Genomic DNA, 17,325 nt, shown 5'->3' with positions numbered 1-17,325 from the left:
TTGCAACTTTAAGGGCCAGTGTGGTTACTGGCCTATAAGAGTTGTTACACAAATGTCAAGTGAATGAATAGACGGATGAAAGAAACAGTAATAGCCAAAGGTCAGCCATATATTAGACATTATCTAGTACAGACTACCTCAATCTTCAAAATAAATGTAGGAGTAACTATATTTGTAACTACTGACTCTTAAGTTTTCACGAAACTCTGGGAGTATTATTTGTGTTTTATGGTTACAGAGACTGAGACCCAAAGGGTTTAATCAAGTTATTTGTGGTTAGTCAGGTAAGTAATGGAGCCAGGTGAGAGGAATAAGGAAGGAAAGAACAAAAATAAGGAAAAATAAAAATAATTTAAATAGAAAAACAAATAGAAACTAATTTCTAAGATGGTTGAAGAAGGTGGCATGGGAAGAGGGATATAGGCAAAGTTTCTTAAGGAAAGGTCTTGAAGAAAGGAGATAATTGCTATAGGTATCCTAGGTAGAAGGAACAGTATGATTAAATAACAGATTGGAGCATGAAGTATGTCTGAAGAACAGCAAAAGGAATATTTAGCTAAAGTGGAGATACATGTGGTATCATACTCAATCATTTATTCAAGAACTATTTATTGAGCAATTACTCCAGGTCTGTATGGGAAAATAAACCTAGAAGGGAAGTTTCAGACTAAAGAATGAAGGTTTTAAATGACAGCATAAAAATCTGTACAGACATAAGCACGTATTGGGTTGCCATTGAAGATAAGTAAGGCTGAACATGACTTGTTCTGCGCTTCAGAAATATTAACCTTTCAGCAATGGATGGAATGACTATAGTAGAGGTTATGAGTTTACTTAGTAGGTAGGTAACTATAGCTTGGTAGGTATGTGGTAACAGGGAGAGTCCGTACTGGGACAGCAGCTCCTATAAAGTGGAGGGTGGGGATTTAGTATCAGGGGAATGTTTATAATTTGATACCTGCCAAACACAAATCATCAGGGAGAAGTTACAGGAGAAAATGGTCTCCATCAGAAGGATCAAAGTAGATGACATTCCCTCATTCATGAATTCTTTTTAATTAAAAAACAAAGGAATAAGTCATGTGTATGATTTTTTATTTTATTTCATAGAAAAGCCACTGTATGATGATTCTGTTTATAAATGATCTCATTTTCAATGTGAAAATATTTAATATTTAGTAAGTAGCTTTGTGACTCCTAACACATGTCTAAAGACCTTTGGTCCTAAAATTCCTAATTTCTCAAATTCTGAATGAAGATCCCTTAGCCAATGATGGAACCACAGAAGACCATTAGTAATCTCAAAAGAAAAAAGGGGGTGGGGCACAACAAAAAAGTATTAAAAACTGAAGGATTTTTCTTCCATTGTATAAGTATTATTAAAACCTGGAGTTTTAAAAGCTACATATATTCAAATTGTCTGCATTATAATAAGGTGCCTTGACATAACTCACAGTGTTAAAATTATTTCCACTCTCTGGAAACCAAGAGTGTCCTTGTTAAAGTGTAAAAAGATTTCGTCTGCTCGCAACTACTCGTTCTCACAGCTGAACTGTCACAGCATGAAAACATTCCCCCACTGGTGAAGCTTTAGATACCTATTTCCCTGGTGAAAGAGTGCAAAAGGAACTGAAAGAGTTATTGACAATTCATACAGTATCCCATATCCCATTAGAGTACAACTACAAGCAAAGAAAATATTTTAACTCTGAAGACAGATGGGGCAACAATGTTTTAAATGATTGTTAACTTCACTGAGTAGTACTGAAAATGTCAAGATTGTAGTCTATCAGGTCTGAAGGAGACTCAAGATTATACCAGAATCTACTTATAAGAAGTCTATTTCTTTGTCCTGTTTGCCAAGTCAAAGGTTAATGAGAAGTACACTGAAGAAAACACCTTCTGTGTTACTGCAAAGTTATTTCTCATGCAACATAAAAAGTAAATGAAAAAGTATTTTAATCTAGTTCTTCACTACCTTCCTTTAAAAAACAGCTTTATTTATGTATAATTTACATGCCATAAAATTTACTCTTTTTTGTGTGTATTCAATTCAATGATTTTTAGCAAATTTACAGAGTTGTGTAACCATCACCACAATCTAATTTTAGAACATTTCCACCATCCCAAACTATTAACTTTTTTTTTTGCTTGCTCTTATTTTTTTAACATCTTTATTGGAATATAATTGCTTTACAATGTTGTGTTAGTTTCTGCTGTATAACAAAGTGAATCAGCTGTATGTATACCTATATCCCCATATCCCCTCCCTCTTGTGTCTCCCTCTCACCCTCCCTATCCCACCCCTCTAGGTGGTCACAGAGCACCGAGCTGATCTCCTTGGGCTATGGTTGCTTCCCACTAGCTATCTACTTTACATTTGGTAGTGTATATATGTCCATGCCACTCTTTCACTTCGTCCCAGCTTACCCTTCCCCCCCACCCCCGTGTCCTCAAGTCTATTCTCTACATCTGCATCTTTATTCCTATCCTGCCCCTAGGTTCTTCAGAACCTTTTTTTTAAAAATTAGATTGCATATATATGTGTTAGCATACAGTATTTGTTTTTCTCTTTCTGACTTACTTCACTCTGTATGACAGACTCTAGGTCCAGCCACCTCATTACAAATAGCTCAATTCGTTTCTTTTCATGGCTGAGTAATAGTCCATTGTATATATGTGCCACATCTTCTTTATCCATTCATCCGATGATGGACACTTAGGTTGTTTCCATCTCCTGGCTACTGTAAATAGAGCTGCAATGAACATTTTGGTACATGACTCTTTTTGAATTATGGTTTTCTCAGGGTATATGCCCAGTAGTGGGATTGCTGGGTCATATGGTAGTTCTAGTTTTAGTCTTTCAAGGAACCTGCATACTGTTCTCCACAGTGGCTGTATCAAGTTACATTCCACCAACAGTGCAAGAGGGTTCCCTTTTCTCCACACCCTCTCCAGCATTCACTGCTTGCAGACTTTTTGATGATGGCAATTCTGACCGGTGTGAGGTGACACCTCATTGTAGTTTTGATATGCATTTCTCTAATGATTAGTGATGTTGAGCATCCTTTCATGTGTCTGTTGGCAATCTGTACATCCTCTTTGGAGAAATGTCTATTTAGGTCTTCTGCCCATTTTTGGATTAGGTTGTTTTTTTGATATTGAGCTGCTTGTATATTTTGGAGATTAATCCTTCGTCAGTTGCTTCGTTTGCAAATATTTTCTTCCATTCTGAGGGCTGTCTTTTCGTCTTGTTTATGGTTTCCTTTGCTGTGCAAAAGCTTTTAAGTTTCATTAGGTCCCATCTGTTTATTTTTGTTTTTGTTTCCATTTCTCTAGGAGGTGGGTCAAAAAGGATTTTGCTATGATTTATGTCAGAGTGTTCTGCCTATGTTTTCCTCTAAGAGTTTTATAGTGTCTGGCCTTACATTTAGGTCTTTAATCCATTTTGAGTTTATTTTTGTGTATGGTGTTAGGGAATGTTCTAATTTCGTTCTTTTACATGTAGCTGTCCAGTTTTCCCAGCACCACTTATAGTAACTTCTTGATCTAAGATATTTCTATCAATTCATGGAAGCCACTGGTATCTAAAGCTACTATATATTCAAAGCCACACAAATTTCTGCAACTGAGCAGGAAAAGTACAAACTAACCTCACTTTTAATGACCTTTATAACCAATCCTCTATGCTGGCACTGGGAAGAAAATGTTCAGGTGCTTTCTCTGAAAGTTAAACCATCCTAAATATTCAGTTATGGCACATAGTCTTGGAAAGAAATTAATTATATTTTTGTTGGTAACACATTTCAGGCTGTTTACACAGCTGACATTTCTCAGCTGTACCCAATTCATACCCTAAGCTGTGAGGACGATCTTATTTTGTAGCAGATGCCTCCACTTGAGTGATTTAAATAAGTAGAAAAACACCATCATTGCCTGCAACAATACAGATTACAAGCACCAGCTTTATGAGTTTTTATAGTCCTAATGAAAGAAAGGTTTCATGACATTTCTTTGGCTAGAAACTCCTTAAAAGACTACAGTTTTAAGCAATTTTTGCCAAAACTCAAGCACTGGAGTTAGTGGATCTGCTATGGCACCGATTAAAAGCAGCTTGGCCCTAAACATCTTTGTTGTATCAATCATGTAGCTCAAGGCAACATCCTGCCAATGTGGCAACATATGCTCTGGGGAGGTATAGGCAGGCATCATTTTTTTTTTTTTTTTTTTTTTTTTTTTTGCGGTACGCGGGCCTCTCACTGTTGTGGCCTCTCCCGTTGCAGAGCACAGGCTCTGGACGCGCAGGCTCTGGCCATGGCTCACAGGCCTAGCCGCTCCGCGGCATGTGGGACCCTCCTGGACCGGGGCACGAACCCGCGTCCCCTGCATCGGCAGGCGGACTCTCAACCACTGCGCCACCAGGGAAGCCCGGCAGGCATCACTTGACAGGTTCTGGGACAAGGTGGAAATATGAAAAATAAGGCAGTGAGAATCAAGCTTCTTAATGGAGATTCCCTCTTGTGTCTGCTATGACTTATAGTACCAGGTAGCATCACAGACTTCCATATGGTAAGTTTTAGATGCTTTCCATATTTTCCCATAGTAATGAAATTGCATAGAACTCTTTGGTAAAAAATTAAATAAAGATCATTAAAATGTGAGATCATTAAAATGTGAGACAGTGCCAACTCAAGTCAATGCTTTAACAACTAAAATGTATAAGGTACTATGTTACAGAAGAATTTATTGTATTTCACTGATTTTGCCTATCACTCTTGGAACTTGCTTCTGATGAGCCTATTTCAGCCTGGTTTCTACAGGTGTGGAGCCCAAGAGCAGCTGGCATTTCCAACCCTATTAAGACCCACATCTCTGGACCTTATTACCTTAAACCAGACAATTATTTTTGCTTCAAACTTTTTATTATAGAAATTTTCAAACATACATAAAACTTGAGAGAATAGTACAAAAAAATCAAATATACACATTACCCACCTTCAACAATGATCAATAGACAGCTAATTTGGATTTATCTATATCCCCACTCACTTCCCCAACCCCAGAGGTTATTTTGAAGCAAATCTCAGGTACCATTTCATTTATGTAAACCAGTCAATTCCTGCCTGTGATCTCTTTCTGAGTTATGTTAATATTAATTATAATACTGACTCTCATTTACTGAGTGTCTACTATGAGGCAAATACTGTATATATATATATTATCGCTAATCCTCATTACAGTTCTTCAGATCAGTGAGGTAACTGAAACTCAGAGAATTTAAGTGACATGCTCAATCTTAATTATTTTCTTCTATTAAAGTTATTATTTATTGTAGCAGGTTATTAGACAATGCTAAGAACATTTCTGGTTTCCTCACGTCTTCTCAGGTAAACAGAAAGCTATCATTTATGTATGTTACTCTCTTAATTTTATAAAAATAAATGTATCACATTTTCTATCAGTCTAATGGGGAAAAAACAAACTAAAAACAACAACCACATCCTTACTACTTAGCCATGGACAACCAACCAATAACTCTAATGATATGCTATAATGTCAATATTAAAATCAGTTGTTTATAAATAAATGTAACTGCCTATACACAAATAATTTTTTTCTGAAGGGTTCACTTAAAAAACAAATTTTGCTATCTTCTGATTATTTTTAAAGTTTCATAATCCATAAAACATTTTTCAAAGGCACAGTGTTTAGATTGTGGAATAATTAGACTCAAGTGACATCTACATAAACAGATTGTTCAAAAATGTTTCTGTCTTCCACAAAGAATTCCTTTAGATTAAAGTATATGATGGTAGTGCTGAGAGAGGAGTAGTAATTATTATCCAGATAGAAATGTAATATTTACTAGAAAATAAGAAAAAGGTAATTAAACTCTTGGCCATAATCATTACTTGGATATTTATTGTTAGAAGATGTTTACAAAGTCGTAACATCTTTTTAGCCCTATTTACTTTAAAAATAAGACTTACTTCAAAATTCTTGAAACATTCTAATTTTTTACTTTAAAAGAAAAATGGGTATCTGGTTAGAACAACCAAGATTATGATAAAAGTAGCCAAAATGGCCTCCTCAGATGATAAAATTTACTCTCTTGGAAAATAATAATCGCTGGAAACAGGACAGAGATAGGAAACATTTCAACATTTACAACAGGAAAATTATTATGAGTAGACGTAATAATAGTTAAAAATTACAGACTAGGTCTTTTCTTCCAGTTTTTTATGGTAGTGAAAATTATGAGTGTGTTTAAGAATAGAGTGCTATTAATATTAACTATAAAAAGTAACTTTTTAAAGTACAGGTCTAACTACGGGAGATGCAGTTTTAAAATTAAATAAAACGATTAGGTTGATTTTGAAGTACCTGTAATTTAGGGAAAAAATTTTTGTGTTTGGGACATTTCATTAGTAATATCTGAATATCTGTATTTTTTTAATCAAGGAAAAATTTAAGTCAAATTAAGCAGCATCAAGTTCCTGATATTGATGTTGTAACACTACCAAGAGAATGCTGATATACTTGGCTTATGACACCAGTTCTGCAAGTGAACTCAAATTATTACAATTCGTCTTATCCTCAACATTATTTGATTTATAAAATTCTTCCAATGGATTCAAAGCATTTGATTCTGCTTAATATCACTGCCAATTAGACTGAAAGTGGCAAAAGAGAGAGGAGGATATAAAACTGCCAACTCAACTGTCACTTACGGAGTCATCTGTGGCAGAAGCTGGCCAGCCCTCCCATAACTGATGGCGAACAGGGATACTCGTAAGGTCATACACATTTCTCTTTACCTATAAAAAGAAAGAGAACAATTAAAATAGGGTTTCCACATGACTTATGTTAGTTGCCAGTCAATTTATGTGATACACTGTGTTTCCTCTGTTTTCGAGATTCAAAACAAGAATCTGAAACTAGAAAAACACAAATCATAAAAATTTTATTAAAAAATCTAAACCAAATTTAAACCAAGGTTAGATGAAATAATAGTTCAATTAACAACCCCCCACCCCACCCCGCTGATTATTTTTATGTTCCTGGATGGCTTCAAGTTTCTTTTCAGTCAAGAAACCTCAGGTACACAGTTCATGTAGGACAGACTACATGACCTAATTTATAATTATACATTTTTATAATCTATTTAATTTTAACAATGACTCAAGATATGCAATGGTTCAAATAAAAGATACGTTTCTAGTTTCTAAGTGGGACAGAAAAGAGTGTTAGTTTTTTTTCCAAGGGGGTGGAAGGAAAAACCTGAAGCTTCCTTCATTGTTTTATGTACGTTTCAAAGATATAACAACTTATTAATAAAGCAGCAAAGGGTTATTTCTTTGAAATCATTCCAAATTAGAAACTATTTCAATAGAATATTTATTAGCTGAGAGCCATCCATTAATATGCTATTTAGGCCCTTCCCCAAAAGAAAATATAGTAATGATAGTTTTTATTTTAAATACTGGTAAAGTTAAAAAACTGTTTCTCTCAAAAGTAACATTATACCTTTTAACTTTATTTGTTTGTTTGTTTATTTTTGGCCACACCCACGCGGCTGGTGGGATCTTAGTTCCCCAACCAGGAATCGAGCCTGCGCCCACAGCAATGAAAGTGCAGAGTCTTAACCACTGGACTGCCAGGGAATTCCCAATACCTTTTAACTTTAAAAGGAGAAGAGGTAAGTAATTTTTCAGAATAAAGTGTTGGAAGGTTAAACTCTTTTACCCAGTAATTATCATATCTTTCTTTAGATTTCTTTTCTAAATAGATTACAAAAATTCTCTTTCATTCCATATTTACAAATAAAATAAATTATCAAATCGTAAGAATGAAGAGATCATCCACCTTAGCTAACTCTTCAGGCTAGTTTTGGGGCTACCCTGCTGTAACAATGAAGCTAATTTTGAAATGCTGCACATAATAAGTTCTATAATGACTTCAATGTGGAAAACAAGCAGCATTCATTCATGTTTTTAAAATGCAGAAGTCTGAAGTATCATGTTGTCCAATTACAACATTTTGTATCACATTACTGTTTACTATACATAAACACATCTAAGTTACCCTTCCAGTGAAAGAGAGAAATATATTCACTGGGGAAAGAAAGAAACAAAACAAAACCCAGAACTTAATCTATTTTTATCTCTAATGTACACCTGTGAAAAAAGACTTGGTAAATGAGAGTTGAGGCACTTGGGGGCATGGCTTGATCCCCACTCAATTCAAACACACAGCTTTTTTTCACAGATTCTTAGCAATGGCCAGTCTACCATGCAGTATTTTGTTTATGGTCAGTCACATCAAGTTTGGAAATTTTCATTAGTCATTATCAACCCAACAATTTAGCCAAATGCAATCTAACCTCTTACCACTTCCACTAGCTAGGACTATTCTGTCACGCTTAAACATTGGTGCTCTGGGGGAAAGGTGTTCCATACACACAAAATATTATTATTATTGTTTATTAATAAAAAAGTGAGAGGACAGAAGGAGTATGAGGAAATTTTAGGCCTCAAGGCAAAAAATTCCTTTCTTAAAGTTAGTTTTAATTATGTTGTCTAGATAAGCCAAGGGTCAGCAGCTATTTTGAAGGTAGAGGGGAAGGCAGGACAAATATTTACATCTGTTGGAAAGGTGGCAAGGCTACCCTTGCATTGGAGAATATACACAAATACTATGAGTTGAGTATATAAACAAATAACTCTGGAGTGAGATTCTTTAAATTCCACCTTAATTCCAAAACACAACAACACGGTATTATGAAATAAACAGTATTTTTCTTCTTTCATTAACTCATCTGTAACTGCGCTGAATGAATAACATTCCTTTGCTATTCTAAGCCTGAAAAGCATGTTCTGGCTATAGTGTTATGTTGGTATAAAGCACAACGCCAGACTGATGTGCTGAACAAAAGTGATCAAAGTTAGAGTAATGTTAGCCATTGCACAAGTATTTGGCTTCATTGTTCTCCCCAGAATGACATCTGTTAAGCAACTTGTCATAGAATAAACTGGTTAATGCAGAAAGAACTTGGCTGAGAGGGTACAACGTAAACCATATTTGGCTAATGTTTGATTGTTCCGATGGAAAAGCTAAATTCACAGCGTTTCTGAAAGTAAGCCAAAAGAACCTCGTGTTAAACCATAATCACTACACAACGTAAGTGAAAACAAATTAGTTTTTCAAAAATAATTCCATGTTTATCAGTGCTGAAACCATAGGCAGATTTTACCATTATATGGAAGAAAGACAAGTGATAAGACAGCAAAAGTACATAATGAATGATGGTCTTATTAACAGAGATTAAAAAATTCTACTGTCTTTATTGATGGTCTTATTTAATTAAAATTTTAAGTGACAATTCTGTAGGGAAGAAAAAAAATCAGAAATGTACACAAAGCAAAAGTAAAAATGATTCTTTTAAAAAATTAGTATTCTAGGAAAGCTGAATGACAAAATATAGCTAAGTATAAAATGATGCAGATGAATTTATGGTCATCATGAATCAAATGAAGGACACAGTTTTCTCAGAGAGAGAAGGATGGAGGAACAGAGGAGGGAGAGAGGAAGGACCAAAGGGAAGGGGAGAAAAGGGGGGCCAGGCGAGGGGGAAGGTTGAGAGACTGAGTGATTTGAGAGATTTAAGAGCACTTGAGAGAGGCAGAAAGAACACACATACAGGCTAGGATGCTGTAGCTGGCATGCCCAGCTGCAATTACTGTGCTACTTCTGATGGAGTTTCATCTTTAGAGATTTGTGTTAAATTCCAGTTAAGGACAAGTGGCACTTCACAGGGTAACATTTCCTAAGGGCCTTTTTGTCTTACATACTTTCTTTGATCAGCACTGGCTCAAGATTATGCTGAATCTTCATAATCTTTTCAATTCTTGTTATGCATTAAGCTCTAAATCTATGAGATTTTAGGCTGCTAAACTATGCAAATGTTTCAATTAGTTCTGAAAAAATTTAATAAATGCTTTGATTACCAGCTGAACATTAAAATTATGTTACAAACTATACTGTATTTGGATTAAGTGTTCTGGATTGACAATAGATTTTCCAGAGCTTATTTTCCAGATTTTCTAAAAGGACAGTTTCACTTCTCCCCCATTGCTTCATATAAGACAGTTGTTTGTGACTAAGAAAAAAATATTTGAATCAGATTACCTTGAAATAGTACAGAATTAATGCAGTATTGATTTACTTCCTTATATTTGTTTTCATTGTTAATAAAACAATGTAAGCAATGATCTCCACTTCAAACTTCATATTTCCTCATTGTGGAAATTTCAATGATAAACACAGCACTGGGAAAAAGATCATTTTTTTATGACCTGCTCGAAATAAAATTATATAAGACATTCATCTCCCACAAAATTTTGAGTTCCATAAATTTTCAAACAGTTTTATATTTCAGTTAAATTTTATCAGAATTTCTTAGAAAAAAAATTCTTAGGAAGTTACTCTGCTAAAGGCCGAATTTTGAGGCTCAGATTAGCCTTAAATGAGCTGTCTGTAGCTATTCAAACTGAAAAATATAAAACTTGGTAGATAACTTTGTCAGCTATATTTTATAGCTAAATGTTGTGAGCTAAACGTTGGTCACACTATTGAAAAACATTTTAGGGAATTTTAAATTTCATTCAGGTATTATCCAAGTGAAAGCAGATTCTGATTATAGAAAAGCAACAAAGTTTGAGGTATTGTGGCATAATGAGAGGCAGAGAACTAGATTTCTAGTCCTAATTCTGCTGTTACTGTGGTGCAAGTTGGTGGAACCTGAGACCTAGTTTATTCAATATTCGAAAAGAATAAAACAAGATCAGTACTGATTTTCAAAGCTCTAAAATTCTATGATTTTTTGAAAATATTGGGGTTAATCCCAGATACAGGAAAAGAAGAGCTAAATATATTTAAGATAAACAAGTAAAGAGGGAAAGTTCAAAACCATAAGACTAGAAAATGAAAGAAAAATAGTAAAGAGTGACTAATACAACATATCAAAAAGGAAAATTGCCAATAATTTCAGTTAAGAAATACAGATATAATAAACATTTTATGTGAATTTTTTTTCTTGGATAAAGAAAAGTCTTAGTTTTTGCTTTTAATTACACTGAAAAGTCTAGATTTTTTTTTTTTTAAAGAAAAGACTAAATAATACTCTTCTCCCAGGAGATCTCATTTAAAAATAAAACCTGTCATACTGGTTTTCCAAATAACTATTTCATCAACCAAACAGGCTATGGTTTTGCCAGAATACTACAAGCTAAGTGATACAGTTGTAAAGTTCTATTAATTTATTTCAACATCTTTAAAATTTTGAAATCTGGCCTATGACTTTTCACATATCAAATATTTTAATATGGCAAAAAATAGAAACCAAATATTTAATTGCTTAGAACAGTTATCAATTTGTTAGCACTCTAGTTTCTAGATTTTCTGAATTAAGAATACTATGACAGATTACAACCCTTACGAAAAAGCACCCTGAAACTACATATATGTATCTCATTCTCTTATCAGTCTTAGAAGAAAGAGGCCTTTGGTCATATTAGAACCTGAGCTTATCCAAATTTTAGAGTATCAAAATTTGAACTCCAAGTAATTCACACCATCAAATGATGCTCCAGTTAAGAGTTTGCTAAATAATAACTGCACTGAATAAATAAGTATTTGTGTGTGTGTGTGCGTGTTAAACAAGACATACAGACTAGGCTTAGTTCCAGTTTCTTAGCAATCACTGGTGCTCTGAAAGGCTTATAATAGTTAAGAAACCAATCACTTCTGATACAGACTGGGTTTTGAACACATACTTCATATCTAAGGACTTTTCTTTTTCTTCTTTTTTAACATATTGTATACTCGTTGCAATTGCACATGGATTTGTTTTACTATGATGCAAGTTAAAACCCTCCTAAAAATCCTTCTTGAACAAAAACACTTGAAACCGGATGGTGCAAGGGGAATGAGAAGGTGGCATCAGTAATCAAATGTTAATTAGCAAGCTTTTTTTTCCCCCTTCCCTCAGGGCTGGCCTGTGTTGGAGAATTCAAATCAGAAATCAATGCTTCAAGTGTTTAACTATTACTTCTTCTCATTAACCATTTAAGAGACTCAGCAATTCTCTCCTCATAAAAACAGTAACTCGAGACATTTCTTTTTCTCAAATACCATCTTTCCAGAAAACAATGAGGATGTTGTTTGAAGAAAACTGTAAAATTGAAGTTGCTTTCAACCAGGCTTTAGGCTGCGTTCTGTTCTATTAAAACATTTTTTGGCTCTAACTGAATTCTTCATTCCAACAACTGTAACTAAGTTTTGCTTTGTACCATACTTTAAAAACTTATTTCACCTCTTACTTGTCTGCAAAGAAATCTGACAACCGGCATCTTAAGAGATTACTGGGAATGATGACAATAAAGCTAAGCAAATACGGAAACTAGTTTGAATGCATATAGTTAGAAATGGATTTTAGACATCCTGAAAAACTATCAAGGTAAAGATTTAACACTTTCATTAGAAACATGGTTATATTCAGAATTTCCTATCCTAAAAGTTTGGTGTGGGTGAAAATGATATAAAAATTGCAATGTTAGATCATAAAGTAACTGAACTAATGGCCATAAATTTATTAAAATTAATTCATATCTTTAGTTAAAGGTTAAGCCTGGATTTTAAAAGAGAACTCTTAAAGAGTGAAGAAAACATTTATAAATGAGCAAGGTTGAGTATGTTTCACAAATGGGAACAATTATTTTTCTGCATCTGTGGTTCTCAAAGTGTGGTACCTGGACAAGCAGTATTAGTATCACCTGGAAACTATTAGAAATGAAAATTCAGGGGACCTGTCCCAGGCCTAGTGCACTGGAAATGCTGGGACCCCACAATATGTGATCTAACAAGCTCTCTAGGTAATTCTTACCAAGCCAAAGTTTAAGAAGCATTGTGTGAGTTATAGGCTCTCCCAGATAGCCATGTCTTTCTAACTTACTGATTCAAAAGTCTTTGAACTCTTGCCTAAGGTAGCTAGCCCTTTTGAGAATGAACATGATTAATAATGATTTGTTAGGGAAATTCTAGAAGTGCTGTAATTTTTTCGATGATAAAGTGATTATTTTTAGTCTAAGAAAGTAATGAAAGATAGCACTACTTCACTACAGACTCCATAGCACTGAAATAATTGATAAATAATAATCTTCATCATTGAAAATCTGTGTTAATCTTCAGTTTTTCTGCCTTAAGTTTAAGTGTGATTGCTTTCTGGCTATAATATATATTTGGTATTACAGTAAAACTGCAAATCCACAATAAATGATCTATTGTCACACTAAATAAACTTGGAAGACACCTGTACCTATCAGCTGAATTGAGGAAATGTCCCTAAAGACCAGAGAACTGTTTGAAGCAAAGGAAAGACTAAACAGTTTTTGGTTTGTTTTTTTGGTCTCTCTCATAGGCTACCTGAAACAAGACCCAAAGGAAAAACAGTGGGAGGTTAACCTCATATCAATCAGTCAAGACCTTATCCTAGAAGGCAATATTTCCTCTCTATACTTTATGGAAACAGTGTAAGAGCAAAGTTTTTCCAACAATAGCCTAATAGATACCATAGAAGCGAATGTTTTTTATTGTCCACAATGAATCAAACATCAGTCACTCAGTCACTCATTAAATGCTCTTAAAACTTCCCCTTTTAGAATCAGGTAAATTAATTTATAAGTCCTTCCACAAAGTAAAACACTAATTAAGTCAAAAGTCGATCCTAGGGACTTCCCTGGTTGGTACAGTGGTTAGGACTCTGTGCTCCCAATGCAGGGGGCCTGGGTTCAATCCCTGGTCAGGGAACCAGATCCTACAGGCATGTCACAACTAAGAGTTTGCATGCCACAACTAAGGAGCCCGTGAGCCACAACTAAGAAGCCCATGTGCCGCAACTAAGGAGCCCGCCTGCCGCAACTAAGACCCGGAGCAACCAAATAAATAAATATTTTTTTAAAAAGTAAAAATAAATCCTAGAAATAACTGGAACAATTATAAGAACATTTTTAAGGTGTTTTACTTTAACCTTAAACCATTTTATAAAGTTCAATTTTATGTACAACTTTAAAAATTGGTCACATAAACCAAGAAATACTTGTATACCAGAAGTACTTTGATTTTTAAGTCTGAATTTTAGTAGACAAACCATTTGTTATAATGTCAGAAGCGGTATACAAGTTAATCTTAAGGACATAATAGTACATGTAAGCCAAATATTTAGCTACAAAGATATTCACTGCAGTCTTATTATCTCACACACACACACACACACACACACACACACACACACACAAACTGGCACAAATTTAATATCCAGTAATAGGCTAAATCCAGTCTGCTGTCTGTTTCTGTAAATGAAGTTGTATTGGAACACCACTGCCTCCATTTGTTTACATACTGTCTGTGGATGCTTTTGTACTATCATGAGGGCACACCTGAGGAGATGCAACAGAGATCACATGCCCTGCAATACCTAAAATATTTATTATCTAGCCCTTTGCAGAAAAAGTTTGCTGACTCCAATGGAGAAGAATATTTAATAACATAAAAAGTTGTTAAATATTAAAGAAAAACCAAGTTACAAAATTATGCCCATTTCTGTTTATTAAGTTATACATATATGTATATGTACATATGTATGTACACTATATATATGCACAGAAAAAAAGATATAGAACAAATGTTAAAATTTGTTCCCTCTGCATCATGGGATTATGACTATTATTTTCTGTGTATCTATCTTTTCTAAGTGTCTATTACTTCTGCAATAAGAAAATTTTCTTAAAAATTTTGTTTTCATTCAAAGTAAAGATATGTACTTGGAGTCAGAACAACCTGGTGTTCACTTCAGCTGTGCCACTAACTATCTGAGTGACCCTGAGTAGAGGAAAGGGAAAGGAAAGAGAAAGGCAACTGAACATTTATTGAGCATCTTCTATAGACCAGGAACTAGATTTTATGTTAACATATCCTCACAATAAACTTTTACATGTATTATTATCTTCGTTTTACAAACAAGGAAACTGAGGCTCAGAGACAATAAATAATTTGCCTAAGGTTACTCCAGTTAGTAAATGGTGAGATTTGGATTTAATTGAGTTCTACAAGACTCTAAAGTCTAGATTCTTTTATGACTATGACATACCTTCTCTGAGCCTGAATTTCCTCTTCTATAAAATAAACGGTTATTATCTTTAAAATTTTTTTTCACCTGACACTTTTATAATTGTAACGGGTAAGAATTTTCCATAAGACTCATTACCCTTACTCTGAACGGTGAGCATTAACTGGTAACAAGTAAGAGTACGAGTGACCAACTATGGGTGAACACTCTGTCAAGAGAGTAACTGAGCCTCTTCATACCTGTTGTGCTGTAACAGGCAATGAAGAGCAGTTACAGGCTGTCAGTTTTGTACTTTAAGTGCTGTTAGAGGAAGGACAACTGCAAGAATAAATAGCACCTTGTTATTGGTTCAATGACTGAATGCTGCCTTCACAGTAAGAGGGTTCCTGGTGTCACACACAGCTGGGAAAGAAATAGCAAGATAAAAAATTTTCAAGTAAAATAAATCAAGGTAAAAGGAGAAGAACAGTTAAAACAGTAAATAAACTTTATCGTGTGAGGGTTAGCAAAGGCTCTTCCTTGTATATACTTTTGCCCAATGCCGTCTGAGTCTCTACCCAACACTAATGATAAGAGTTTCGTCTGGAATAAAAATATAGGAAGACATTCACACTATGCGCCTGCTGCTTCTGCTTTGCCAATATACAGTAAATCAATTTGCCCTGTCTTGTTATTCCAGTTTTCCCTCTCTCAACGGTTGGACACTGTTGCCAACCCCTCTTCTGTGCTTTTGATTTGAACAAGTGAAACCCTGATCAGATATCTGTCTTATTTGCAACCTCTTTAGTTCTAAAATAAAATTACATCTATAAGGAAGATGATGTAGGGCAATGCCATTAATCTACTCTGCTAATTTGTTTTTCACATAACTGTATTTTCTTTTAAATTTTACACACACACACATAGACAAATTAAACTACTTGCCTTGCAAATGTCATTCACTTAGTTAATGCCTAAGTCAGGATGATAATGCAGATTTTAAAAAATTCTTAATCCATTTCTTCTTTCCTCGTAAGAATTTTTTTCTTTCCCTTAAAGGACCATTGCTTCTATAGCAACTTCAAAATTTTTCAGATGCTGGCAGTCTTACTGTTTTTGGTGAAGACCCATCTTTATATTTTGACGAAGACTGTGTGTATCCTTCCCAACTCTGGTAGCACCACAATGATGCTCAGACATAATGTTTATGTTTGCTTTGCTGCTGTCTGTTGCCCATCCAGGCTTTTGCCTTTCTCTGAGATGTTGAAAAAAGTGGTGGGAACCATCAGCAATGGAACCTCAGTCTATAATCAGGTCTCTAATAATTTTATCTTTTCTTGTTAACAAAAAAGTGCAAAAAACAAAGACAACAAAGGGACTTAGTGTGGGGGTCTGCCATGAATACTAAAGTGCCTGGGGGTGTGGCTCATCAAGTGAAAATAAACCATTCAAGTCACCCACATCAAGGAGAAAGTTTGGGAACAACTAGGCCAGTGTTTGCATTTGGGGCCCTGGAGTCAGGAGAGTTACATTTCCCTTCCCTCTGCTTAACCAAGGCACCAAAGACAACCTACTTAACCTCTCCTTTTGGAAATATTAAGTAGTCTCCAAAGAAGAGCCCTGAGAGATATTTAAAAGTGTGTCTGGTCAGGTTTTCTGCTTTTAACTTGCTACTTTCCAAGATCAGCTTAATTTTAGCATTACTCTCTCTGAGATAAATGTGGGTGGAAGGGCAGGAAGGATATCTTAAGAAAAGTAGCTGCCTTGGCCAAGAGCAAAGTTATAATAAGAGGATAACCACCAAAATTACGTACCTAGTTAATTTTAGGTGAATGAGGTAGAGTTGGAGACTGGTTCCAAATGACAATTTAATTAAACCTTTCAAAGCGCATTGACACCATGAACGAAAGTCTAATACTGTACACTAAACCCTAACTAAGGACTGATGATGCCAATGCTCAGAAGCTCCACACAACTGGCTTTTAATTGAGGCAGTTAAATCACACCCCAAAGGTTTTACTGTTAGGACTGGCTCTGAAATGAAAATACAGCTGATTTATAAAGAAAATAACAGGAATACCTTAGTATCACCTCTTAATGTATTATTAAGATCAGAAAAAATTTTAATCACATGATTTATCAAATAAGCAGGCATTCTAAAT

The 17,325-nt window shown here is 34.7% G+C and overlaps 1 protein-coding gene across 8 annotated transcripts in view; it reads right to left on the bottom strand.

Moving 5' to 3' along the window:
* FAF1 (Fas associated factor 1) overlaps positions 1-17,325 on the bottom strand; it is a 487,383-nt gene that overhangs the window by 183,084 nt on the left and 286,974 nt on the right. For all 8 annotated transcript variants that reach the window (XM_089922958.1, XM_089923008.1, XM_089922966.1 and 5 more), the window contains one exon: positions 6,732-6,818. In XM_089922958.1, the coding sequence (XP_089779084.1) occupies positions 6,732-6,818 (87 nt within the window). The remainder of the gene's footprint in view (positions 1-6,731; positions 6,819-17,325) is intronic.

This window comes from Delphinapterus leucas, chromosome 1 (assembly GCF_059928025.1).
Source record: "Delphinapterus leucas isolate spDelLeu-1000000601 "Yukka" chromosome 1, BTC_Dleu_Yukka2, whole genome shotgun sequence".
Lineage (NCBI taxonomy): Eukaryota > Metazoa > Chordata > Mammalia > Artiodactyla > Monodontidae > Delphinapterus > Delphinapterus leucas.
Note: the sequence above shows the minus strand (reverse complement) of the source record. Positions and strands in the feature narration are given on the sequence as shown.